Raw genomic sequence first — 27,026 nt, forward strand, 5'->3', positions numbered from 1 at the left:
TTGCTACTTTAGTATTCCGTCATTATGCTTCCTCTGTTTACATCCGTATGTTGCACAAGCTGGCACGTTTGAAAATGTAAGTGAGATTAAATTAAAAAAAAAAAATAGTACCAACAATAAAGAACAACAACGTGGATGCAACAGCTCATAGGTTTAGCATCTTCCCGCCTCCTCCTGTTTTCATCCAACCTCCTTGCTCCTTGCATTGGTGGCTTGCTTGGCGCAGCTGCCGGTCCCGCCCCCTGAGGTCAGTTACTGTTCCGGGGCAAAGCCGGCAGAGTGCCTGCGCCAATAGAGAGACCTATTTGGGACTTGCTGTGGTAAGTTTATCTTCTTGTCGTTGCTGCTGTTTCCCTCAGCAGTTGCAGCAGGCGGCTTGGGTAATAACTAACGCGAGGGGCGCGTGGTGAGAGGTAGGTAGGGAAAATCGGGAATTGGACGGCACCACTGGCTTCAGCTGTTTAGTTACTGATACTGAGTTGGCCAAAATATGGGGAGGGCAATAGCCCAGCCCAGTAGTGAAACATTGGACATAGAATGGGGTTTAACCAGTTTTCTGAGAGACGGTGCAAAAACAGGAACCATTTGCCGTATTCTGAAGCTTGTGTATATGTACTGAACGTATTTACTTCTCTGGTGTCCTGTGCCACCTAACTTTTAAAAGATGTGTCAAGTGAGACCTCAGCACTCTGACAAGGGTTTTCTTTGGGGTAGGGGGTGAGGTTCCTGGTGTGTGAATGTACGTTCCATTAGTTCTGGGAGGAATTTCTGATTTTCAAATTCATCAATTCTTTTGTGAGTTTTCTTCACATAATGTTTAAAAAGAATGGGCTGTTGGAATTCTTGGAAAAGGTCATTCTCTAGCAGTAAGACGAGGCTGAACTGATACTGATAGATAAGTGGAAGAGCAGCCTAATGGTAACATAAGGACAGCCATACTGGGTTAGACCAATAGTCCATCTAGCCCTATATCCTGCCTCCAACAGTGAACAATCCAGGTCACAAGTACCTGGCAGAAACCCAGACAGTAGCAACATTCCTTGCTATCAATTCCAGGGCAAGTGATAGCTTCCTCATATCTGTTTCAGTAGCAGACTTCCTCCAGGAATATGTCCAAACTTTTTTTAAAACCCAGATACACTAACTACTGTTTCTAGTGGTTAGGGTGGTGGACTCTGGTCCTGGGGAACTGAGTTCAATTCCCACTTCAGGCACAGGCAGCTCCTTGTAACTATGGGCAAGTCACTTAACCGTCCATTGCCCCAGGTACAAATAAGTACCTGTACATGTAAGCCGCATTGAGCCTGCCATGAGTGGGAAAGCGCGGGGTACAAATGTAATAAAAAAAAAAATATCCTCCTGCAAAGAGTTTGAGCTTAACTATTCTTTGAATTAAAAAATACTTCCTCCTATTTGTTTAAAAGGTATTTTCATGTAATTTCATTGAGTGTCCCCTGGTCCTTTGTACTTTATGAAAGAGTGAAAAATCAATTCACTTCTACCCGTTCTACACCACTCAGAATTTTATAGCCCTCAATCAAATTCCCCTTCAGCCATCTCTTTTCAAAGCTGAAGAGCCCTAACCTCTTTAGCCTTTCCTCATATGGGAGCCCTTTCGTTTTTATCATTTTGGTCGCTGTTCTTTGAATCTTTTCTAATTCTGCTATATCTTTTTTGAGGTATGGCGACCAGAATTGAACGCAGTAGTCAAGGTGAGGTCGCACCATGGATCAATACAGAGGCATTATAATATTCTTGGTCTTATTTTGCATCCCTTTCCTAATAATTTTTAGCATCCTGTTTACTTTTTTGGTTGCTGCCTCGCACTGGGCAGAAGATTTCAGCATACTGTCTACAATAACACCTAGATCTTTTTCTTGAGTGCTGACTCCTAAGGTGGTCCTTGGCATCAAGTAAGTATGATTCGGATTATTCTTCCTAATTTGCATCACTTTGCATTTGTCCCCATTAAATTTCTTCTGCCATTTAGATACTCAGTCTTACTGCAATTTTTCGCAATCCGCAAGTGTTTTGACAACCTTGAATAGTTTTGTGTCATCTGTAAATTTAATCACCTCGCTTGACCTTCCATTTAAATAGCACCGGTCCCACTAACGATCCCTTTGGCGCTCAACTCTTCACCCTCTTCCATTGATAAAAATGTCCATTTAACTTTACCCTCTGTTTTCTGTCCAATAACTAATTCCTAATACACAGATGGGTATTACCTCCTATCCCTTGACTTTTTAATTTTCTCAGGAGTGTCTCATGAGGAACTTTGTCAAAAGCTTTCAGAAAATCTAGATACACTACATCAACTGGCTCACCTTTATCCATGTTTATTTACACCTTCAAAGAAATGAAGCAAATTGGTGAGGCAAGACTTCCTTGGCTGAACCCATGCTGACTCATAAGAACATTAAGAGTAGCCATACTGGGTCAGACCATTGGTCCATCTAGCCCAGTATCCTGTTTTCCAAACAGTGGGCAAGCCAGGTCACAAGTACCTGGCAGAAACCCAAATCGTGGCAACACTCCATACAACAAATCCCAGGGCAAACAGTTGCTTCCCATGTCTGTCTCAATAGCAGACTATGGACTTTTCCTCCAGGAATTTGTCCAAACCTTTTTAAAACCCATATACGCGAACTGCTGTTACCACATCCTCCGGCAAAGAGTTCCAGAGCTTAACTATTCGTTGATTGAGAAAATATTTCCTCCTATTTGTTTTAAAAGTAACTTCCTCGAGTGTCCCCTAGTCTTTGTACTTGTGGACGAGTAAAAAATCGATTTACTTCTACTCGTTCTACACTACTCAGGATTTTGTAGACCTCAGTCATATCTCTCCTCATCCAAGCTGAAGAGCCCTGACCTCTTTAGCCTTTCCTTGTACGAGAGGAGTTCCATCCCTTTTATCATTTTGGTCACTCTTTTTTGAACCTTTTCTAATTCCACTATATCTTTTTTGAGATACAGCGACCAGAACTGAACGCAGTACCATGGAGTGATACAAAGGCATTCAGTCTTATTCACCATCCCTTTCCTAATGATTCCTAGCATCCTCTTTGCTTTTTTGGCTGCCGCCACACACTGAGCAAAAGATTTCAGCATATTATCTACAAGGACACGCAGATCTTTTTCTTGAGCTTACCCCCAAGGTGGACCCTAGCATCAGGTTACTTTGATTTGGATTTTTTCCAATGTACATGACCTTGCATTTGTCCACATTAAATTTCATCTGCCATTTAGATGCCCAGTCTTCCAGTTTTCTAAGGTCTTCCTACAGTATTTCACAGTCTGCACGTGTTTGCAGATGATACAAAACTATTCAACAACCTTGAATAGTTTTGTATCATCTGCAAATTTGTTCACCTCATTCATCGTTCCGATTTTCATATAATTTATAAATATGTTAAATAGTACCGGTCCCAGTACAGATCCTTGCGGCACTCCACTGTTCACTCTCCTCCATTGACAGAAATGACCATTTAACCCTACCCTTTGTTTTCTGTCCAGTACCAATTCCTAATCCACACCAGAATCTTGTCTCCTATCCCATGACTCTTTAATTTTCTCAGGAGTCTCTCATGAGAAACTTTAACAAAAGCTTTCTGAAAATCTAGATACACTGCATCAACCGGTTCACCTTTAGCCGCATGTTTATTCGCTCCTTCAAAGAAATGAAGCAAATTGGTGAAGCAAGACTTCCCTCGGCTGAACCCATGCTAACTCTGACCCATTAAACCGTGTTTGTCTACGTGTTATGTAATTTTATTCTTTATAATAGTTTCCACTATTTTACCTGGCACAGACATCAAGCTTACCGGTCTATAATTTCCCGGATCACCCCTACAGCCCTTTTTAAAAATTGGCGTCACATTGGCCACCCTCCAATCTTCAGGTACTATGGACAATTTTATCGACAGGTTACATATTACTAACAGCAGATCAGCAATATCATGCTTGAGTTCTTTGAGTACCCTTGGATGTATGCCATCCTTTTCATATGATTTACTACTCTTTAATTTGTCAATTTGGCTCAGTACATCTTCCAAGTTTACCGAGATTTCTTTCAGTTCCTCCGCATCGTCACCCTTGAAAACCATTTCCTGTACAGGCAGATCTCTTATATCTTTAAAGACAGAATCAAAGAATTCATTCAGTTTCTCCACTATGGCCTTGTGCTCCCTGAGTGCCCCTTTTGCTCCTTTGTGATCTAACGATCCCACAGATTCCCTTATAGGCTTTCTGCTTCTGATGTACCTGAAAAAGTTGTTACTGTGAGTTTTAGCATCTGAGGCAAGTTTCTCTTCATATTCTTTTTTAGCCTTCTTTATCAGTGCTTTGCATTTGAGTTGCCAGTGCCTATGCTGCTGCTTATTTTCTTCATTTGGGTCCTTTTTCCATTCTTTGAAGGACAATCTTTTGGCTGTAGTGGCCTCTTTTACTTCACCTTTTAACAATGCTGGCTGACGTTTTCTCTTCTTTCCACCTTTGCAAAACGTGGAATGCATCTGGATTTGAGGACCCCTTCAATAAGAATTGGGCAAACCTGAAAGGTCCAGTGTGGCCATGCCAAAACAGCAGATAAACTCCTTGAACGAGAGAAAGAAACTGGAAACCAAGAATATAAAACATTCATTAATATTCAAATGAACTCAAAGGTTACTGACTGTGTTGACTCTGGGGACCTGCAGTAGTAGTCCACTGAGACTTTTCCTTATTACACCTATGCAAGTCTGAGGAAGGCACCGGATTGGCCTAGCAGGACTAAAGGAAAGGAAATAGCAAGTACAACCAAACTTCACCTTCCTTATTCTCCTGCTAGACCTGACCAGTGGGACATACCAAAGCTTCAACATTCCAGGTGGGAAGACAATGCCTACCTCAAAACCGTTCTGCCAAAAGTGCTGTCTCGCAAAGGCATGCAGCAAAGACCACCGGCGAGGTCCTTTGGGGACACTGTCGCCACTTCAGCCCAGGAAGAAACCTGAGCCATAGTAGAATGAGCTCTTAGACCAGCGGGAACCTGATTCTTGTGCAGTTAATAAGCAGAGCCAGTGGTCTCTTTAATCCAGCGCACTATAGAGGCTTTTATTTTGACGTAATTGTAACAGAAGCTGTCTTTTATATGTATTGTACTGTATGCATCTAGTAGTGCAAGAGAAATAAGTAGTAGTAGGAAACAATGGAATAGGCTTGCATAAATTGGGCAGACTGGGTTACCCAAGTGGTCTTTTTCTGTTGATAAATTGTCTGAAATAGCCAAATAGCATGTACCCATGCTAATGCTTTCTGTGCTAAAAAAGTAGCCAACATGGTAAAATCCTGTGCTAGCTGCTTAGTGCTGTAGTTGGTGGGAGCTGGGTGTGACATTGGTGGGTGGAGGTGTGGCCATCTGTGACAGCCGGTGCATGGGTAATGTGATAGCTGTCATGACTGCCGGTACCACAGCTGCCCTTACTGCCTCCATTCTACCAGCAGTCAGGTAGCACTGTCACGGCCCTAATACCGATCACAAGTCCATTGTCCCTTCTCCCATCCACCTCTGGGACTTACCCAGGGGCAAAGAGCGGGAATGATCCCCCTTCGCTCTCACTCCATCTGTTCTGGGTTCAAAGTAGCATTGCTTACCCTTAGTAGTCTTCTGGTGCTACCACTGGGGGCCAGCCTTCCATATAAGGGCAATTTACTATGTAAATCAAATTTTTCTGTCTGAGAGCATTGGGTTGCTAAGCTGTTGCCCAGTGCTCCTGGGCCAATTCTTAAAGGGGCCTGTGAGTGAAAACAGGAGCGGGCCCCCTCCCCACCCCTGAGATTACCTTGTGGTGTTTCTTGGGATTGAGTTGCAGATGCACAAACATTACTGGCCCAGCACCGTTTTTTACCGGCTCCAGCTGATTTACCGACCATGGTAGTCAATAGGTGATGCACAAAGGGGTTCTGCGGGCTGTTTTTTGTCTGTGGTGGCAGCCAATGGGAATCACATGGAAATACATGTAAACAGTCTGATTAGTATTTAGATGTGCATTCTGTAGGAATCACAGCCCTTTACGAGTGATGCACAGCAAGGTTGCCCTCCTCCATCTTTCTTCTGGATGCTCCTTTTGACATCCTGCCCAGAAGGACCGCTGCTGTGCCTCTCCCCATCCCCGCTTGCGCCACATGTTGTGGAAAAAAAAAAGCTACACATGGCTTTCATACACGCAGCTTGTATGCATGTATGAAAGCTGTAGCAGGCACTGTTCTGAGCATGTGCAAAGCAGCCACGCTTAGCGATTGGCTGTTCTGCTCATGCATTGGCTTTCCTCCTACTGAATTGCTCACTGTTTTTTTTTTTTTTTTCAAGCATCTCATTTGCATGAGATTTGCTTTGGGAATCGCTTGGTACTTTCAAGTTGATAATTTATACTGAGGTGGAAATACCAGGTGGTTCTTTCCAGGGATATTTGTGCATCTCCCCCTTAGTGAGGTTGAGGCAGGAGCAATCCCCAGTCACTCCTACCTGTGCTGGTGCTGAGTTCAAAATGGCACTGGAGACCCCTAGCGGTAGTACTATGAGACTGCTAGGAGTCACTGGTGCCGTTTTGAATTGGCAGGACAGGATTGATTCCTAGGTCCCAGGGAATTAAGGTAGGCCTCGGGTGGGAGGAGGGGTGTACGCCGGGAGGATGTGATATGGGGGGGGGGGGGGGGGGGCCTTCAGGGGCAAACTAGTGCCGGTCCCTTAAAGACATGGCCAAGGAGCATTGGTCTGCTGCTTAATGTGTGATGCTCCTGGACACTATGAATATCACAGCTTGTGAGATTGATTTCATATATCTGGGAGTGACTGTGTGGTACTGAGATACTGCAGGTTAGTCACCCCGACAGGAAATGAAGGTGCATCAGAAGCCTGATCTTTTTTTTCTTTTTCTTAGAGCAGTTTGACTATCCTCCTCCCTTAAAGGCTTAGCACTATAATTATAAATTTCTTAGTGCAGTTTGCATCTGTTTCTAACATATTGTTTTGCTTTTCAGGCCCTCGCCCTGTGTAAATTCCTATGAAAATGTTTCAGAACATTGATTCTTCAACCTCAAGGTCAAGTGAAGACCTCTGGACTGAAGTCTGTTCATATCTGCCAATTGCTGACCAACAGGAGGATTCCAGTGATGCTTTTTCAGATTCTTTCATGGGTTTTTGTGTGGAACGAGAATGCCAAAGCTATTTGTCCACTGAACGTCAGCATGAAAAGCAAGATGGTGCTTTCCAAAATTGCATAAAGCCATGGGCTCCATTGAAGGATTCTGAAATGTATTTGGCATCTCTAGGTGAGTGTTTCTTGCTCAGTGGGTAGCATTGCAAGAAGCTAATGCAGTGGTTCCCAAACCTGGTTCTGGAGGCAACCCAGCCAGTCAGCTTTTCAGGATACCCACAATGAATATTCATGAGAGACATTTGCCTGCAGTGGAGGCAGTGCATTCAGATTTCTCCCATGAATATTCATTGTGGGTATCCTGGAAAGCTGACTGGCTGGGGTGCCTCCAGGACAAGGTTTGGGAACCACTGAGCTAAAATAAAATTTGCATATTGTATGTGAGAGGTACATTGACAGCCATAACCTCCAGGTCAGATAAACAGACAGATGATACACGTGCACATGCAGGTTGGAAAGAACTACATGAGCCACATGCTTTCATATGCCTTGTACATCTTGCACAGGGCTGGGTCAGATAACAGTAAAACAGTTTTCTAGCCCTGGATTTTGTGAGGAACATTTGGGATCTCGAGTGGGGCTAGGGGCAGCCCCAAAAGAGTTTGTTTCTCTGATTAGCATTCCCTTCCTCTTAAACAGGGAGGAGATGATCTGAGAATTGGGATTTGTGGGATATATCGAATCTTCTGTGGGTGTTCCTCCCCCCCCCCCCCCCCCCCCCCCCGTGTTATCTGATGGTAACCTAACCAGAATAAGGAACAGTTTGGGGAGCAGGCCCAGTTTTGCTGGTGTTTCTGAACCTATGACAATGCAGTCACTTGACTTATTAAAGTGGCCATCCAGCAAAAACTCCCAGTGATTTACATAAGGTTAATTTTGGAATGCTGTGGCTGCCTTGGAGAAATCCTTGGCAAATACAGTTGCTTAGGTGTTGGGGGCAGTATGAGAACTGCAACTTTTTATGAGGGCTATAGAGCAGAAAATGGTAGACTGTAGGAAGAATATTAAAATGTTAGAACAGCAGGTAACCTTGAGGGATGTGGTGATGTTTTGGTTAAGATTTTATTTGCAGGAAACCAGGAACAAAAGTATTCTGGGAAGGTGTCCCAAATTGTGTAATTCCTTATCAGAAGAATTGCATAGTGTGACAGCTTATAAACAGTTCAGTATGGCCTTAAAACATGGTTATTCGTTGCTTACTTGCTATGCTATTTATATCTGCTTTTTTGTTCAGTTATTTTGTGTTTTCTGATGTATTTTATTATTGTACAAGGATGTCTTGTACTCTTGCTTTGCATTTGTGGATGTATTTATTTAGTATAAGGGTTTACTATATTCTTGCTATGCACTTTTGGAGTCTGCCTTGAACTTCACGGTAAATTTGAAATATAAATGTTTTATATAAAATTAAGAGAGTTCTATGATGGAAACTTTTGAAATTTTGTTTAAAAGGTTTAATTTAAGATTGAGATTTGCAGGGTGGCGGAGAGCAGGGAAGTCAATGTAAAAGCAGAAAGGGGAAGAGAAAAGAAGTATAGGAGGCTCCACAAATATGTTTGCCTAGGGCCCAGTATAATGTTAACCTGACTCTACATATAGTGAAAATACTGAATTGTTATTGTTCATAAAAAAGGGAATTGGAATTCAGAAGCCCCTCTTATTCTCATCTATGCATCATAATGGCAACGGTTGCAGTTTGCTAGAGTTAAACTAGCTTCAGTTTCAGTCCGAGGGCAAGTGAAGATGTGCATATATTTTGGATTAGATTTTTTTTTTGAAAATATCTTTATTATTAGAAGAAAAGACATGTAACATTTGAACATCACATTCCGGCTCAATGAAGCCAACTATTTCCAATATTTCCAATATCTAGCAGCCGATAATAACCTATGAATACAATGAATACATTGACTACATGTGTCAGCTAACAAACCTTATTGTATAACCTTAACATAATACAACTTTCAAAATGAGGCCATTTTAAACATAAATATATCTCCTCTGCCCTTCCCTCTAACTTTTTAGTTTATACCCGTCTAACCCCCACCCCGCTCCTGGAGATTCCTTCTTTGCAGAATACAGTACCTCAAACAGCTTCCATAAAGAACCATATGCCTGACCTCTCCCTCCAGTGGACTTACTGCGTTCCGTTTCCCATCTAGCCATCTGCAGCATTCTAGTCCACCACTGGTTGATAGCCGGCGGGTCTTCCAAAATCCAGTGTGCTAATACCGTTTTTCGTGCCAGCATCAGCGCTACACATACAAACCGGACCTGAGATGGCTGCAACCCCTGTTCTCGCAACTGAGACTCATCCCCCAACAGCAAAATCCGGTAGGACCACTCTACAGCCTGTGCCAACAAATGCTCCAACACTTGCAGCACCCCTTTCCAGAATACATACAACTCAGTACACTCCAAAAAGGTATGTACTAAGGTGCCTTTGCTGTGTTTACATCTTATGCAAGTGTCATCTTCCCAAAGCCCCATCCGCTTTCCTTTCTCTCTTGTTATAAAAGCACCATGTAGCAACCGAAACTGCATCTCCTGCAAATTTGTACTAGTTGTCAATTTAAATGACGCTGCAAAGTAGGTTGCCAACATGTTACCCGTGATTTCCTCCCCCACTTGTTCACCCCACCATTTTGCCAGGCCAGCAATGAAGAAGTCCTCCTTTTGCTCCCTTCCTATAGAATACCATACCGCCAATTTGTTTGCAGCGTTCAGCATCTGACAAAACATCTTATCCAGCCGCGAAAAACTAGGCCCCCCCTCTTTCCTAGAAGACAAGGTCGCACAATAGTGCTTCAATTGAAGAAAAGGGAAATAATCTTCCTGCCCCAAGCTCCAAGAATTCCGAGCCTGCTCAAATGTGGGGAATATCCCCTGTCCCTCCACCGTAAAATGTCCCACATAACGACACCCATTTTTGGCCCACACTTTGAACCATGTCGCCCCCTGACCCGCTGGAAATGAGGGGTTATCTACTACTGTCAGAAACGGAGATGGTCCTGTGGCCTTTCCCAGTCCACCCCGCCACCAATTCCAGGCCTTTCTCAGAGGCTGAAGCAAACACTGGAGGTCTCCTTTCGAGCTTCCCTGTACTTGTAAACTATTAAACACTGAATACGGCAGCACCTCACCTTGCCAGATACCTTTTGGGGCATATTTAGCAGACCCAGAATGGAGCTCAAAAATCCACCTAAGTAGCGCTGCCACATTGTATAACCGCAGGTCCGGAAGATTTAATCCTCCCTTATTCCTAGCAATTGTCAATTTAGCAAAACTTATCCTGGCCTGGATTAGATTTTAATTACTTGCCTGTTTTATTTGTTACATTTGTATCTCACATTTTCCCACCTATTTTTAGGCTCAATGTGGCTTGCATAGTACCGGAGAGGCCTTTGCAGGCTCTGGTGTGAACAAATACAGGGTGATGATGTGTAAGATCAAGTTCATGTGGCACAGTCACATTAGGGAATTGGAGTTATGTTATGTTGTGTTATGTCCATTACGTGCTTTAGTTTGGTTGTGGTGCAGAGATTAGGCATTTAAGTTGAATCGGTAGTGTATGCCTTTTTAAACAGGTTGGGTTTTAGTGATTTCTGGAAGTTTAGGTGGTCGTACGTCGTCTTCAAGGCTTTTAGGGAAGTTACAAATTGGATAGAAAGGGTATTTTCCAACGCGAGAGGGCTTACAGTCTGTTTTGTATGTAAGGGAATGGAGGATGAAGTGACTTACCTCAGGTAACAAGACATGTTAGAGAATCAATAGTTTCTTTCATTCTCTGTCCACTGCTGTAATGACTAAGCTACTCCTGCTGTTCCCTTTTGGTCTTTGTGGGCAGAGTGGAGGGTGTTAGTAGAATGTCTGAGGGGTTGCATATCCTTTAAGTACTGATCTTATTTCAGGTTGTGACAAATATTTTAATGTTTTGCCAGATAACCACTATTCCAGTTGTTGCTATTCAGATTTTGTTTTTACCATTTGCTCTGTATAGGCCAAAACATTTGGATGAATGAAGCCCAAAGTGATTTTTCTTCACATTGACGAGCTAGCTGCTTGCACTTTAGACCTGAAAATAAAACCATCTGCTTACTTTTCATTGAGTAGTAGTCCTTTTTTTAATTCTTCTTTTTCACTTTAGAGAGAAAACTGAGAAAAATTAAGGGGATATCACAGGAAGTTACCTCTAAAGACATGCTGTACACACTGGCCCAAGCAAAGAAGGAATGTTGGCACCGATTACTGCAGGAAACATCGGAGCCTGAAGTTTATGTGGAAGGGCAGGAATGTGATGAAAGGTACTAAGCAGGGCAAATGTTGCAGTCAATGTAAATGAATAGGATACAGAAGAAAACCACAGAGGTATTTAAAAAAACAAAAACAAAGAACTACATCTTTCAAAAACCCTATTTATCTATGGTATCATTGGTTAATGAATGGGATGCAGACAAAGCAAAAAACTGTGTTCACCTTGATTATTCACTTCATATTTAGGTTAATTGGTCCTGGATGGAGTACTTTATTTTTATCAAAAAACCATAAGGAAGCCCTTTCACACTATAGTGGCATCTGCCGATCAACCCATAATGTATTGAGAAGGGGATAGATAGGGATAAACCTTGTCCTTGCCTGTGGGAGCATTGGCGTAGGCACACTTTGGTGATTGTCTTTAAGCTTTAGTGATCTGTTCATGTACAGTGTTTGAGACTACTTAACTTGGGTACTTTTAATACACAAAGAAACACCCCACTACATCTGACATTTCATTGAATGTAAAAAAAAAAAAAAAAAGTTGTAAAGTCATGCTGCTGTTTTCCTCCCCTCAGCACTCTGGAGCATTTCAAACGCTGGCTCCAGCCAGACAAAGTGGCCATCAGCACAGAAGAGATGCAATGCCTTATACCACAGGAACTCAGCACAGAAAGGCTGGAAACTGAAGAAGAATCTGCAGCAGCAGAACAATGAACTTCTCTGACCTAGAATGCTCAAGATGAAAACTGCCAAATCTCAGTTACAGGTCAGCTGATTGCAAGGCCAATGGCTGCAACTGTCAAAACAGATGGAGTTTAGAGATGGTCTGTGCGCTAAACATGTGGACAGTGCATGCGGCACTGGACATTTTATAATTTGTTTCCCTGTTTGCAGTAACATTTCTCTCCTATTTTGAAGGATTTGCACTTCAGTTTCAAATGGTTGGACAGATTTCTCTGAAATCTTCATTGCTTTGAATATAATAGTCTAATCTCAGAATGGACCATCTTCTCTTTTGTATTTGGAACTTCTGTTTTTTGCTATTGATGCTTTTTAGAACTAGGCCAGTCCTTTTCAAGTGGCACATTGTGATATCCAAGTCTGATTTAAACTTGGTGATTATGCACCAAAAAGCACTATAAAACTTGGAGCATCGTTTGCTTGTTCACTGCTGGGTGGCAAGCCTTAGCTTGTTTCCGGAATCTGGTTTCTGCTTCTTAGGCTTACTACAACACTGGGGTGGAAGAAGAGAGGAGAAAGAGTCTCTCAGTCATGGCACAATGGTGACACCTAGTGGCTAATTTCAAAGTGCACAGGAGGAGCCACTGTGTGTATAGTCCTTTGGCTGAAAGGTTGGTGTTTATAGATTGGGGGCAAACTCCAGATAGTTAGGAAGGCTTAACTGTTCCAACTGAGTGGGAAGCCCAAAGGAGCAAATCATCTTGGAGAACAAGTTTTAAGTTCTTGACTTTGCCTTCTGTTCTTTGGAGCCATCTAGGTAAAGCTGGTATTTAAAATGCACTGTAAGCGCTTGAAGGAGGTAGCACTACATATTTACTGTTCTTTTATTAACTGCTGCAACTTTATTTTTCTAAACCATTACTGGATATATATACTGTGTCGTACAGATACATGTAAATAGTCCTTGCTCCATGGAACTTACAGTCTAATCAACAAACCATGCATGACAAACGGGTCCATAGCAAATGCATTTATTATAGAGAGGTGATTCATATTTAGAAACAGCCTTAAAAAGGTGAGTGTTTAAACTGGATTTGAATATGGCCAGAGAAGGGAGCATGACACACATGGATTCAGGAAGCCTGTTCCAGGAATATGGCACAGGAAGTGTCAGGTATTGGCAGTGGGGAAGAAGGGCACAGATAAGAAGAGCAACTCCAGAGAGTAAGAGCATGGATCTGAAGCTAGTAATAGTCTATATCTTGGGAACTGAAGGTTGTTAAAATATTTTGTGAGAGAGATATAGTAAGGAAATGCCAGTATCTATATATGAAGACTGTTCGTCTTGGGATACTGAGTCTTTCCTTGATCTGGTTTTTACTCTGTATCTGTAGCAAAGTGATCAGGACCAGTATACCTGCATATTGTCACAGGTTAGGTAGATGGTAACTTCTGGAGCTATGGTATTTATATAGGAAGTTCCCATAGTCCACTTGTTTGTCTGGGCTGAGGCTAGTTTTAAGTTACATAATGTCACTGAAAAGTAGTCTTCTAATCTATTTTATCCCCCTACATTAATCAGGGTCCACTGCACCAGATGAGTGATTCTGTCCTGCTCTTAAAAACATCAGTCACTCTTTTCTCCATTATCTTTGGAAACTCCTTCTGATGTATAATTTCTCTGCCTTAAAATTCAGTCAGCAAGCTTCTGATTGGAACATAGAATAAAATGAACTGGTAGAATTTACACGAAAGGGAATAGGATGATATACTGCATTTTTGTAGTTACAATCAGTGGTTTACATATTATGTATAGGTACTTATTTTGTACCTGGGAGTCTCAAGGAATTGTAGTGGGAATCAAACCCAATTCCCCTGGTTCTCAGGCTGCTGTACTAAACATTAGGCTTATATTCCTGTCAGACACAGAGTTAATGTGTATTATATGATTGTTGCATTAAATGTGAAGTATAATGCTGAATATTATGTAATACTTCAGAGGCATTCCTAATTACAGTGCAATATTTGGTGTATTTAATGGACCGAAATAGTCCTTTCTGTGACATGGTTACTGCAGATCCGGTATGAAAGTCAATTATCTAGTGAAATCCAAAGAAATTCCTTATGTGTTTGTTTTTCTCCTGCTTTATATTCTTTTCTATTTCCCTAGGTGAATACCACAGGAAATCAGTGCCAACTTTCCTTGAAAGATTGTTTTTAAAGTTTCATTGCAGTACCTTATCTATCTTTTTTTCATGGGAAGCAGCAGGTCTAGCCTGCAGGAAGTATCAATATTTCTTGCTGTACTCTAGCATTATGTATTATATGGGAAAATGCTGGGTTAAACCTGGGCAAATTTGCTTCACAAGATTCTGTTTATCTGAAAGGTAAACTATGGCATTTTACTTCACAGTATACTAAGTATATACATTATTTTGTTGTAGTTTTGTCCTGGATCAGAATATAATTAAAGTTGGTAATATTGTATGCAGTTTCGTTTACATATTTTGAAAATCTGTAGTGATAAGAGAGCATCCTGGCTTTATCAGTAAAACAAAGGGTAGGTTTGCAATTAGGTCTTAAGAAGCTGTAGTCTGAATGTGAGTTAATTCCAGCCTTTATTTTCAGATAGTGATTTTATTACAAGGTCTCAGACCCTGTCCTTTTTTTTTTTTTTTATATCACAATCCACAGCAAGTGGTTTCTGTTTACATAAAGGTTGTCTCTGCATGAAGCTCTTAAAGCACCATTCTTTAACATTGGTGTCAGGTCATTAGAAATCAATAAAATCTGCTATATAAAAATTACCACCCTTGCTTATTTAGCTGGAGTATCATTAAATATCAACATCTAGGTTTCTTGGAGCAATGAAAAGCAAAAATACAAATAAGCTTTCTTTGTTTCCAAAACAACTAGCTGAAATTAATCTGAATCCTGCAGGTGCTGACTGTGCCACCTTTCAAGCTTTTTCAGGTAAAGCACAAACAATTATATTAGTAATAGAAAGTAGCTAGTACTCAAAATGGCTCGAACTTGTTTACTTTAGTTATCCATCTTTCTCTACCCCTGATGGCATGCCTGAGTGACAGTATTTCTTACTGGCTAGAAGGGCTGCAGAAAAATTTATTTCCTCGATGCTCCTTCTTTGGTTGGCAAGGTAGCAGCAGCAGCCACCTTTGTTTTTTTCTTCTCTCTTCTAGGATGAAAAATGGAACTTGGATCTCTTGCGCTGCAGCCAGAGCCATGTGGCTCAACATTTTTACCTTCAAGCAGGATATTTGTTGGTTGTCTTAATGATCATTTTATTTTTTTTAGTTGCTAGGCAGCACTATAAATGAATAACCCAGATGCAAGATTAAAACTAACTCAATTATCAACAAATAGGGAAAACATGCAGAGGCATGGTTTTGGAAATATTTTCCAGTGTAGACCTAGAGAATTTTTGTTGGGGGGGGGGGGGCGTGGATGGGCTTGCATGTAAAAGCTGTATAGGTCAGTGTTTCCCAAGTCTGTCCTGGAGCATCCCCTTGTCAGTCAGGCTTTCAGGATATCTGCAATGAATATGCATGAAATTGATTTGCATCCGTTGCCTCCATTATATGCAAATCTTTTTCATGCCTATATGTTGTGTACATTGTGGATATCCTGAAAACCTGACTGGCAAGGGGGTACTCCAGGACCGACTTGGGAAACAGTGGTATAGGTGTTGGGCTCTGTGGGGGATGAATATGTGTTTGTGGGTCGGTTGGAAGTAATGTGGAGTTGTGTTTTTTTTTTTTTTTGGGGGGGGGGTAGTTTTTAGGGTTTATGAATGAGGGTCATATGTATTTATAATTTTGTCTACATGTGGGATATACAGATGTGTGTAAATGTATAGGTTACTCTGGTCAAGTTGTATGTTTTTAATGAATCCTTAAGTAAATTGAATCTATCACAAACTCTTCATGGTACAAAGTTAAACATGACATGTTTTGCAGATTTTAATGATGGCCTAAAAAAAGAAGCCACACGAAATGTGGAGGTGCACTTAATCCCCACGAAACAATATAGGGAGAAAAAGAGAAGAGGGGGAATATAGGCTCTTTCCAATCAATAGGGGAGACGTATATTTGAAAAAAATATATAATATTTATTATAACAAGTTGACTCAACACAGCTGTGTTTCGGCACCGTAGCACCTTCTTCAGGAGTCTACAAAACCAAATGTAAAACATTAATAAATATAACTATAAATTGTGAGCAACAATAATCATAAGAGAATATTATAGTTAAATTAACATAAGACATCTATAAAAGCATAGATTATAGTTGAGAAAAAAAACATCAAATAAAGTTGTAAATGCATGAAATGTTTTCACAAAAGGAAATACAAATTAGCAAAATTAAGAACATGGATAAAACCAAATAGGATGTGGTGTTGCAGATGAAAACTTAAAATCTAGCAGGTAGATGGACGTACCCTGTGGTCTCCAGATTGGTTCTGGTTCCTGGCCTGTGGTGGCTAGTTGAGCCCTGGGGGTTGAGGTTTGTGGCAGGCTCGGGATATACCTGGTGTCGCTGGGTCCCTTCCTGTCTCCCTTTTCTTGCCTTCCTATGGCTCCCTGCCTCCTTTCTGCTGTATAGCTCCTGCCTGTTTGTTAAAAAAAAACAACAACCCAAGAACACCAACTACAAAAAAAAAAATCAATTTGTAGAAGAAGCGGCAGCGAGGGTAGAATGGTGAGTTTTCCCCCTCCTTTCCTTGAGGCTCGCTCATGCTGAGCGTTTGGGATGCCTGGAGAGTCCTCAGGCCCTGAATGCCCTTAGAGTAGCACCTCTGCTTCTGCCTGGATTCCTCCTGACTGCAGTGGAGTGAGTACACTTTGTGCTCCCTGGAGAGCACCCTAGAGGAGGGGGTGACCCTACTGTGACTTGCTTCTTTAGGCAGAAAGAACTTCCCTCCCTAATTTCAATGTTGCTGGAGGCACTGAAACTTTCGTCCCCAGACCCTCCGGTGTCTGAGGCAGAGGCACACCCGATGATGGCAGGAGTTAAGAAGCTGCCCAAATCTTTTCACATTCACCAGGCGATGAAGGCATTGGTCTGTGCAGTGGGGAATCCCACAAGGCGGGCTTACAGGTGGCGAGAGTGGTGTCCTGTCTTTACCTGCCATTTGCCTATAGTGGATTCCCTCATTACTGCAGTGACTAAGAAGACCACTTTGCTAGTGGAGGGTGGTACGGCCCTCAAGGATGTTCAGGATTGGCTCCTCAAGGCTTCACTTAAGTCCTCTTTTGAGGTGTTGGTATTGTGCTTACAGGCAGTGGTTTGTGGCTCCTTTGTGGCATAGGCTTGTTTGAGCTGGGTGCAAGAAGGGGTGAACAAACGTGGATAAAGGTGAGCCGGTTGATATTGTGTATCTGGATTTTCAGAAGGTGTTTGACAAAGTACCTCATGAAAGACTCCAGAGGAAATTGGAGAGTCATGGGATAGGGCGTAATGCTCTATTGTGGATTAAAAACTGGTTAAAAAATAGAAACAAAGAGTAGGGTTAAATGGTCAGTATTCTCAATGGAGAAGGGTAGTTAGTGGGGTTCCCCAGGGGTCTGTGCTGGGACCACTACTTTTTAAAATATTTATAAATGACCTAGAGATGGGAGTAACTAGTGAGATAATTAAATTTGCTGATGACACAAACTATAATGTTATTCAAAGTCGTTATATCGCAGGAGGATTATGAAAAATTACAAGAGGACCTTACGAGACTGGGCGTCTAAATGGCATGTAAGCCGCATTGAGCCTGCCATGAGTGGGAAAGCGCGGGGTACAAATGTAACAAAACAAACAGATGACGTTTGATGTGCGCAAATGCAAAGTGATGCATGTGGGAAAGGGGAACCCGAATTATAGCTACGCCATGCAAGGTTCCTTGTTAGGAGTCACCGACCAAGAAAGGGATCTAAGTGTCGTCATTGATGATACGTTGAAACCTTCTCAGTGTGCTGCTGCGGCTAAGAAAGCACATAGAATGTTTGGTATTATTAGGAAAGGAATGGAAAACAAAAATGAGGATGTTATAATTCCTTTGTATCGCTCCATGGTGCGACCGCACCTCGAATATTGTGTTCAATTCTGGTCGCTGCATCTCAAAAAAGATATAGTGGAATTAGAAGAGGTGCAGAGAAGGGCGATGAAAATGATAAAGGGGATGGGACGACTTCCCTATGAGGAAAGGCTAAAGCAGCTAGGGCTCTTCAGCTTGGAGAAAAGGCGGCTGAGGGGAGATATGATAGAGGTCTATAAAATGAGTGGAGTTGAACGGGTAGATGTGAAGCATCTGTTTACGCTTTCCAAAAATACTAGAACTAGGGGGCATGCGATGAAGCTACAATGTAGTAAATTTCCTTTAGGAAGCCGTTCAAACCCTTTTTAAACTCTGCTAAGCTAACCGCCTTTACCACATTCTCTGGCAACGAATTCCAGAGTTTAATTACACGTTGAGTGAAGAAACATTTTCTCATTCGTTTTAAAAGTCCATAGACCGTTATTAAATGGACTTGGGGAAAATCCACTATTTCTGGGATAAGCAGTATAAAATGTTTTGTACTTTTTTGGGATCTTGCCAGGTATTTGTGACCTGGATTGGCCACTGTTGAAAACAGGATGCTGAGCTTGATGGACCTTTGGTCTTTCCCAGTGTGGCAATACTTATGCATTTATGCATTAGGCATGTTGTTTATAGAATAGAGATGAAGTGTTACTCATCAACCTTCTGGATTCAATACTGTCATTTAATTATACAAAAAAAGCATCTTTGGACACCCAGTGACCAAGCCTAGCAATATAAAACACAGAAATGTAATAGAAGTCCGATTTAAATTGCCTGAGGCTGTGGAAGTCTCTGTGAAAGTCTGGTCACCATCAGGAAGACCATGTTGGCTGTTTGGAGCACCCCAAGTTAAGTCTTGCATATTAATTAGAAGATAATGTGAATTGAGATTTAAAATGAAGATGCTTTTTTGTATATTTAAATGACAGTATTGAATCCATGGCATAAGTGGTTGTGGACTTATGCTAGTATTATTTAACAGATTTGTTGTACAACTGCCGTTATAGAATACTAGTTTAGTGCCCAGTTTTTTGGCACCTAACTTTTAGCTACCTATATAGAATTTAGCCCCTACTCCTTATAAAAGGTTATGTATTCTTTTGTATACAGTTCTAAAATGCAATAGCTAGTCTCTCCCCAAAAAAATCCATCGAGGGATGGAATCAGTGTTGCCTGAATTTGAGCATTATTGTTTTAATGATGACAAATGTAAAAATAAAAACAATTCAGAATTTTTATATAGAAGGATTAAACCAAGCATGTAACAATTAACAAATTTAGTCGGTATACTCCACTGAAAAATGAATGAAGCAGGACAAATCCCATCATTACTAGTCAAACAATTCATACTCAGGATTACTTAACTAGAAAATGACCATTACTGTTGATTATTCCTTCACCATGTAAAGTAGCTGATTTCATGTACAGCATGTAAGAGCACGTAAGTACTTTAAAATGACAGATGTGTCGCTAGTAATTCATGACATGAGCCCCCACTTAGCCATTGAAATTTAGTACAATCAAAGGTAATTTTCCTGACAGTAGACTGTTGAATAACAAGTCCCAGTCACTATCTCCTGGATTCTATTGAGGTCACCACAACTAAGGGGCACTTTTACAAAGGCGTGGTAGTCTCTACGTGCATACAGCATGTTCCAAAACGAGACTACCGCCAGGTTATTGCATCCACTGGCAGTAAATTTCGGACTTTGTGAGCGCCCATAACGCCGGGACAAATTATTTTTTTATTTCCTACTGTGCTCGACGTTTCAGGCGTTAATCAGCAGTTGGTGTGTACTGACCAGTCACTGCACATTCACTGCACATGTAGCGTATTAGCCCTTACTGCTAGGTCAATGGGTGGCGGTAAGGTCTCAGGCCAAAAATGGATGCACGCTGGTTTCGATTTTTAGTGCATGTCCATTTTCTGACCCCTTAAAAAAGGCCCTTTTTCCTAGATGTGGTAAAAAATGGCCCAGCGTGCACCCAAAAGATGTTATAAAATAATGTTGATCCACATCTAACTTTGGGCACTAGATTTATACCTGTTTGTATCAGGCATATGTCTGACACCCAAAGTTAGGCGTGATCTGTGCATTATGCCGCTATTCTATAAAGGTCAGGTGCACTTTATGGAATAAGGGCTCAGAACTGATTTTTTGGCACCGGCAACTAACTTTTGGCACTATATATAGAATTCCTTCTGACCAGAATACAACAAATGAGAATTGCCCAGTGGCAGTCTGCTGTTCCCAAAATTGTAATTATGATAGCTGGACAATTCATTTTTGCACAGCTGCGGACATCAGTTTGCTTTCCACATTGATTCTGTTGTGTTTAAATGAAAATAGCAAAGGAGCTGAATATTTTTGTAAAAGAAAAAAAAATGCCTTTGGGACTACTAACTTTTCCTTGCAAAGGCAATACGAGCTTAATAATGCTTAAAGGTTGCATTTCTTAGCTTTCTGAACCCAACTAATGTGTTAAACCCTCACAAAATGAATGCTAATCCAAAGATTCATGTAGTTGAACAAAAATATCATTAAAACAGTTTCTTTCTGTTTCAAGCCTTTCTATTACTCTCTCTTACCTTATGATTTTTATAAATGTATTTTGTATTATTGGTCTTTCCAAGGCCATGTTCGAGGTGAGTTACAATTCAGGGACAGTAGTTATTTCTCCTCCCCATGTAGGTATCTTGGGACAATGGAGTGCAAAGTGAGTCGCAAGGAGCATCAGTGAGAGTAGAATTTGATCCCTGACTTCCCTGGTTCTTATTTTTGAATGTGTATATATATGTTTCTATATATGATATCTATATCTTATTGTGTTCATGTGTATTTTTATGCAATAGATAACCCTGAGGCAGGTGGTTGTGCCCTTTTTATGGGTACAATCAAATAATTTGGCGTTATTTTTTTCAGTTCAGTCAGAATCTCATCATTGGTTCCTTTGTGTATTGTTTCACAAAGCCACATAATTTGGCAAGGTCTAACACAGGAATATTTTTTCAAGAAAATAGAAACGCACGCACGCACGCACGCACGCAAAAAAGTAACCCCCTGCAGTTTCTCAGCAACCACTAAAATAACATAATTCAAATTATATCATTTTCAATGAGTTGTGCAGTCACGCTGACAAATTTTCTTCACAGTGCTGAGCATTCAGTTCTTGAGATAACAAACAGCCACTATTGCTTTTGCATGAATAAGGTTCTCCGAGGACAAGCAGGCTGCTTGTTCTCACTGATGGGTGACGTCCACGGCAGCCCCTCCAATCGGAAACTTCACTAGCAAAGTCCTTTGCTAGCCCTCGCGCGCCCGCGCGCACCGCGCATGCGCGGCCGTCTTCCCGCCCGAAACCGGCTCGAGCCGGCCAGTCTTCTTTTGTCCGCACTCGGTACGGTCGTGTTTTCGCCGTGTCGAGCCCCGGAAAGTCGACCTCGCGCGTCCAATTTGTTTGAACGTGTTTTTTTCCTTCGGGAAAGCTTTGTCCTAGTCGGGAAGTGCTCCGCAAACCCCCCGCCGGGTTTCGTGTAAATCCTCCCCGTACTTCCAGCTTTTTTGCCCCGGTAAGTTTTCTTTCGTCGTCGGGGTAGGCCTTTTTTTCGGCCTCGGTCGAGATTTTTTTCTCCCTCTAAATTTGGTGCTTCGAATTTCGCCATTTCGGCTTTTGATTTCGCCGGCGTGATTTTTCCGCCCATGACATCGAAGCCTTCCAGCGGCTTCAAGAAGTGCACCCAGTGCGCCCGGGTTATCTCGCTCACTGATCGACACTCGTCGTGTCTTCAGTGTCTGGGGGCCGAGCACCGCCCTCAGAACTGCAGTCTGTGTTCCCTGCTTCAAAGGCGGACTCAGGTAGCGAGACTAGCCCAGTGGAACGTGTTGTTCTCGGGCTCTTCGTCGGCATCGGCACCGGGATCTTCGAGTGCATCGACGTCGTCAGCGTCCAGACCATCTTTCTCGGCCGCCCCTGCATCGAGTGCATCGAGGCATCGGGCCTCTGCATCGGCGCCGAGACATCGGATAGCTGCATCGACGTCGGTGGTACCAGGACCTCGTCTGCTGATGTCGTCGGACGGTGGTGCATCGGGTGGAGTGCAGGTGAGGGCTGTCCATTCCCCTGCTGGTGGCGGTGAGCCCTCGGGTGGGTCTCCGCCTACCCTGAGGGCTCCTGCGGTACAGCCCCCCCGAGATCGACCTTCTTCAGTCTCGGCCCCGAGGAAGCGACGGGTGGATTCGACGTCCTCCTCGTCGGTGCCGGGGAGCTCCGGTGACATGCTTCGGAAGAAATCGAAGAAGCATCGACACCGGTCTCCTCCCCGTGTCGGCACCGAGAGCTCTGGGTCGCCGAGGGATTCGGCACCCAGCAGGCATCGGCACCGAGAGGACCGCTCACCCTCTGTTCAGGAGGTGTCGATGCGCTCCGCTCTGGACAGCCCGGAACAGCCTCCACGCCCGGAACAGGTACTGACGTCGACGCCTGCATCGACCTCTCAGCCTTTCTCTACAGCCGCTCTAAACGAGAGCCTCCGGGCCGTTCTCCCAGAGATTCTGGGAGAGCTGTTGCGCCCTACCCCTCCGGTACCGGCGGTGCTTGCGCCACCGGTACCGTCGAGCGTGGCGCCGGCTGGCCCATCGCCCAGGTTGAGGTCCCCGACGTCGGTACCGCGTGCGGGTACCGACCGCGGCCACCTCCCAGGAAGGCTCCCCGACTACGTCGGCGGAGGGAGCTTCGCCGATGCGGGCGAGGGAGTCTACCTCTCGACGCCCCCATCGTGGACAGGGTTCCACGGAGTCGAGCAGGGCGAGGTTGCAGACACAGGTCCGTGAACTTGTGTCTGACACCGAGGGTGAGGCCTCGTGGGAGGAAGAGGAAGATCCCAGATATTTCTCTGACGAGGAGTCTGGGGGTCTTCCGTCTGATCCCACTCCCTCTCCTGAGAGACAGCTTTCTCCTCCCGAGAGTCTGTCTTTTGCCTCCTTTGTCCGGGAGATGTCTACGGCCATCCCCTTCCCGGTGGTTGTGGAGGACGAGCCCAGGGCTGAAATGTTTGAGCTCCTGGACTATCCTTCTCCACCTAAGGAAGCGTCCACTGTTCCCTTGCACCATGTCCTGAAGAAGACATTGCTTGCGAACTGGACCAAACCATTAACTAATCCCCACATTCCCAAGAAGATCGAGTCCCAGTACCGGATCCATGGGGACCCAGAGCTGATGCGCACTCAGTTGCCTCATGACTCTGGAGTTGTGGATTTGGCCCTAAAGAAGGCTAAGAGTTCTAGGGAACATGCTTCGGCGCCCCCGGGCAAGGACGCTAGAACCTTAGACTCCTTTGGGAGGAAGGCCTACCATTCCTCTATGCTCGTGTCCAAGATCCAGTCTTACCAGCTCTACACGAGCATACACATGCGGAATAATGTGCGGCAGTTGGCGGGCTTGGTTGATGCTCTTCCCCCTGAGCAAGCCAAGCCTTTTCAGGAGGTGGTCAGGCAGCTGAAGGCGTGCAGAAAATTCCTGGCCAGAGGAGTTTATGACACTTTTGATGTTGCGTCCAGGGCCGCTGCTCAAGGTGTGGTGATGCGCAGGCTCTCATGGCTGCGTGCCGCCGACCTGGAGAATAGAGTCCAGCAGCGGATTACGGACTTGCCTTGCCGGGCGGATAACATTTTTGGCGAAAAAGTCGAGCAGGTGGTAGAGTCTCTCCACCAGCGGGACACCGCATTCGACAAGTTCGCCCGCCGGCAGCCTTCAGCTTCTACCTCTACAGGTAGACGATTTTTCGGGGGAAGGAAGACTGTTCCCTATACTTCTGGCAAGCGTAGGTACAATCCTCCTTCCCGACAGCCTGCGGCCCAGGCTAAGCCCCAGCGCGCTCGCTCTCGTCAGCAGCGTGCGAATCAGCAAGGCCCCGCGGCTCCCCAGCAAAAGCAAGGGGCGAGCTTTTGACTGGCTCCAGCAGAGCATAGCCGACATCCAAGTGTCAGTGCCGGGCGACCTGCCTGTCGGAGGGAGGTTGAAAGCTTTTCACCAAAGGTGGCCTCTTATAACCTCCGATCAGTGGGTTCTCCAAATAGTCCGGCAAGGATACACCCTCAATTTGGCCTCTCAACCTCCAAATTGTCCACCGGGAGCTCAGTCCTACAGCTTCCAGCACAAGCAGGTACTTGCAGAGGAACTCTCCGCCCTTCTCAGCGCCAATGCGGTCGAGCCCGTGCCATCCGGGCAAGAAGGGCTGGGATTCTATTCCAGGTACTTCCTTGTGGAAAAGAAAACAGGGGGGATGCGTCCCATCCTAGACCTAAGGGCCCTGAACAAATATCTCGTAAAAGAAAAGTTCAGGATGCTTTCCCTGGGCACCCTTCTCCCCATGATTCAGCAAAACGATTGGCTATGCTCTCTGGACTTGAAGGATGCCTACACACACATCCCGATACTGCCAGCTCACAGACAGTATCTGCGATTTCAGCTGGGCGCACGCCACTTCCAGTACTGTGTGCTACCCTTTGGGCTCGCCTCTGCGCCCAGGGTGTTCACAAAGTGCCTAGCTGTGGTAGCAGCGGCGCTTCGCAGGCTGGGGGTGCACGTGTTCCCATATCTCGACGATTGGCTGGTGAAGAACACATCCGAGGCAGGAGCCCTGCAGTCCATGCAGATGACTATTCGCCTCCTGGAGCTACTGGGGTTTGTGATAAATTACCCAAAGTCCCATCTTCTCCCAGTGCAGAAACTCGAATTCATCGGAGCCCTGCTGGATTCTCGGACGGCTCGCGCCTATCTCCCAGAGGCGAGGGCCAACAACTTGTTGTCCCTCGTCTCGCGGGTGCGAGCGTCCCAGCAGATCACAGCTCGGCAGATGTTGAGATTGCTGGGCCACATGGCTTCCACAGTTCATGTGACTCCCATGGCCCGCCTTCACATGAGATCTGCTCAATGGACCCTAGCCTCCCAGTGGTATCAGGCCGCCGGGGGTCTAGAAGACGTGATCCACCTGTCCACGAGATTTCTCGAATCCCTGTATTGGTGGACGATTTGCTCCAATTTGACTCTGGGACGTCCCTTCCAAATTCCTCAGCCTCAAAAAGTGCTGACCACGGATGCGTCTCTCCTGGGATGGGGAGCTCATGTCGATGGGCTTCACACCCAAGGAAGGTGGTCCCTCCAAGAAAGCGATCTACAGATCAATCTTCTGGAGTTGCGAGCGATCTGGAACGCTCTGAAGGCTTTCAGAGATCGGCTGTCCCACCAAATTATCCAAATTCAGACAGACAATCAGGTTGCCATGTACTATGTCAACAAGCAGGGGGGCACCGGATCTCGCCCCCTGTGTCAGGAAGCCGTCAGCATGTGGCTTTGGGCTCGCCGTCAAGGCATGGTGCTCCAAGCCACATATCTGGCAGGCGTAAACAACAGTCTGGCCGACAGGTTGAGCAGGATTATGCAACCTCACGAGTGGTCGCTCAATTCCCGTGTGGTGCGACAGATCTTCCAGGCGTGGGGCACCCCCCTGGTGGATCTCTTCGCATCTCAGGTGAACCACAAGGTCCCTCAGTTCTGTTCCAGGCTTCAGGCCCACGGCAGACTGGCGTCGGATGCCTTCCTCCTGGATTGGGGGGAAGGTCTGCTGTATGCTTATCCTCCCATTCCTCTGGTGGGGAAGACTTTGTTGAAACTCAAGCAAGACCGAGGCACCATGATTCTGATTGCTCCCTTTTGGCCGCGTCAGATCTGGTTCCCTCTTCTTCTGGAGTTATCCTCCGAAGAACCGTGGAGATTGGAGTGTTTTCCGACCCTCATCACGCAGGACGAAGGGGCTCTTCTGCATCCCAACCTCCAGTCCCTGGCTCTCACGGCCTGGATGTTGAGGGCGTAGACTTTGCCTCTTTGGGTCTGCCAGAGGGTGTCTCCCGCATCTTGCTTGCTTCCAGGAAAGACTCCACTAAGAGAAGTTACTTCTTTCATTGGAGGAGGTTTGCCGTCTGGTGTGACAGCAAGGCCCTAGATCCTCGCTCTTGCCCTACACAGACCCTGCTTGAATACCTTCTCCACTTGTCTGAGTCTGGTCTGAAGACCAACTCCGTAAGGGTTCACCTTAGTGCAATCAGTGCATACCATTACCAAGTGGAAGGTAAGCCGATCTCAGGACAGCCTTTAGTTGTTCGCTTCATGAGAGGTTTGCTTTTGTCAAAGCCCCCTGTCAAGCCTCCTACAGTGTCATGGGATCTCAATGTCGTTCTCACCCAGCTGATGAAACCTCCTTTCGAGCCACTGAATTCCTGCCATCCGAAGTACTTGACCTGGAAGGTCATTTTCTTGGTGGCAGTTACCTCGGCTCGTAGAGTCAGTGAGCTTCAGGCCCTGGTAGCCCAGGCCCCTTACACCAAATTTCATCACAACAGAGTAGTCCTCCGCACTCACCCTAAGTTTCTGCCAAAGGTTGTGTCGGAGTTCCATCTGAACCAGTCAATTGTCTTGCCAACATTCTTTCCCCGTCCTCATTCCTGCCCTGCTGAACGTCAGCTGCACACATTGGACTGCAAGAGAGCATTGGCCTTCTATCTGGAGCGGACACAGCCCCACAGACAGTCCGCCCAATTGTTTGTTTCTTTTGATCCCAACAAGAGGGGAGTGGCTGTAGGGAAACGCACCATATCCAATTGGCTAGCAGATTGCATTTCCTTCACTTACGCCCAGGCTGGGCTGGCTCTTGAGGGTCATGTCACGGCTCATAATGTTAGAGCCATGGCAGCGTCGGTAGCCCACTTGAAGTCAGCCACCATGGAGGAAATTTGCAAAGCTGCGAC

At 44.5% G+C, this 27,026-nt stretch overlaps 1 protein-coding gene across 2 annotated transcripts; it reads left to right on the top strand.

Moving 5' to 3' along the window:
- Positions 1-217: 217 nt before the first annotated feature.
- Positions 218-14,898, top strand: CCDC32 (coiled-coil domain containing 32). Of its 2 annotated transcripts, XM_030215038.1 has the most exons (5): positions 295-317; positions 4,273-4,274; positions 7,021-7,311; positions 11,344-11,500; positions 12,029-14,898. In XM_030215038.1, the coding sequence occupies exons 3-5, from the start codon at positions 7,044-7,046 to the stop codon at positions 12,165-12,167; spliced, it is 564 nt and encodes a 187-aa protein (XP_030070898.1). In that variant the 5' UTR covers positions 295-317; positions 4,273-4,274; positions 7,021-7,043; the 3' UTR covers positions 12,168-14,898. The 2 variants fall into 2 exon arrangements, with proteins under 2 accessions (XP_030070897.1, XP_030070898.1); XM_030215037.1 differs by lacking the exon at positions 4,273-4,274 and having other exon boundaries at positions 218-320.
- Positions 14,899-27,026: the final 12,128 nt, after the last annotated feature.

This window comes from Microcaecilia unicolor, chromosome 9 (assembly GCF_901765095.1).
Source record: "Microcaecilia unicolor chromosome 9, aMicUni1.1, whole genome shotgun sequence".
Taxonomy (NCBI): Eukaryota; Metazoa; Chordata; class Amphibia; order Gymnophiona; family Siphonopidae; genus Microcaecilia; species Microcaecilia unicolor.

What these genes read in the sequence shown, in the direction of transcription:
- CCDC32 (XM_030215037.1), top strand. Translation starts at nt 7,044, where the DNA reads ATGAAAATGTTTCAGAACATTGATTCTTCAACCTCAAGGTCAAGTGAA. An exon ending in AATGTATTTGGCATCTCTAG is followed by an intron (nt 7,312 to 11,343) that starts GTGAGTGTTTCT and finishes TTTTCACTTTAG; the next exon opens with AGAGAAAACTGAGAAAAATT. An exon ending in GGGCAGGAATGTGATGAAAG is followed by an intron (nt 11,501 to 12,028) that starts GTACTAAGCAGG and finishes TCCTCCCCTCAG; the next exon opens with CACTCTGGAGCATTTCAAAC.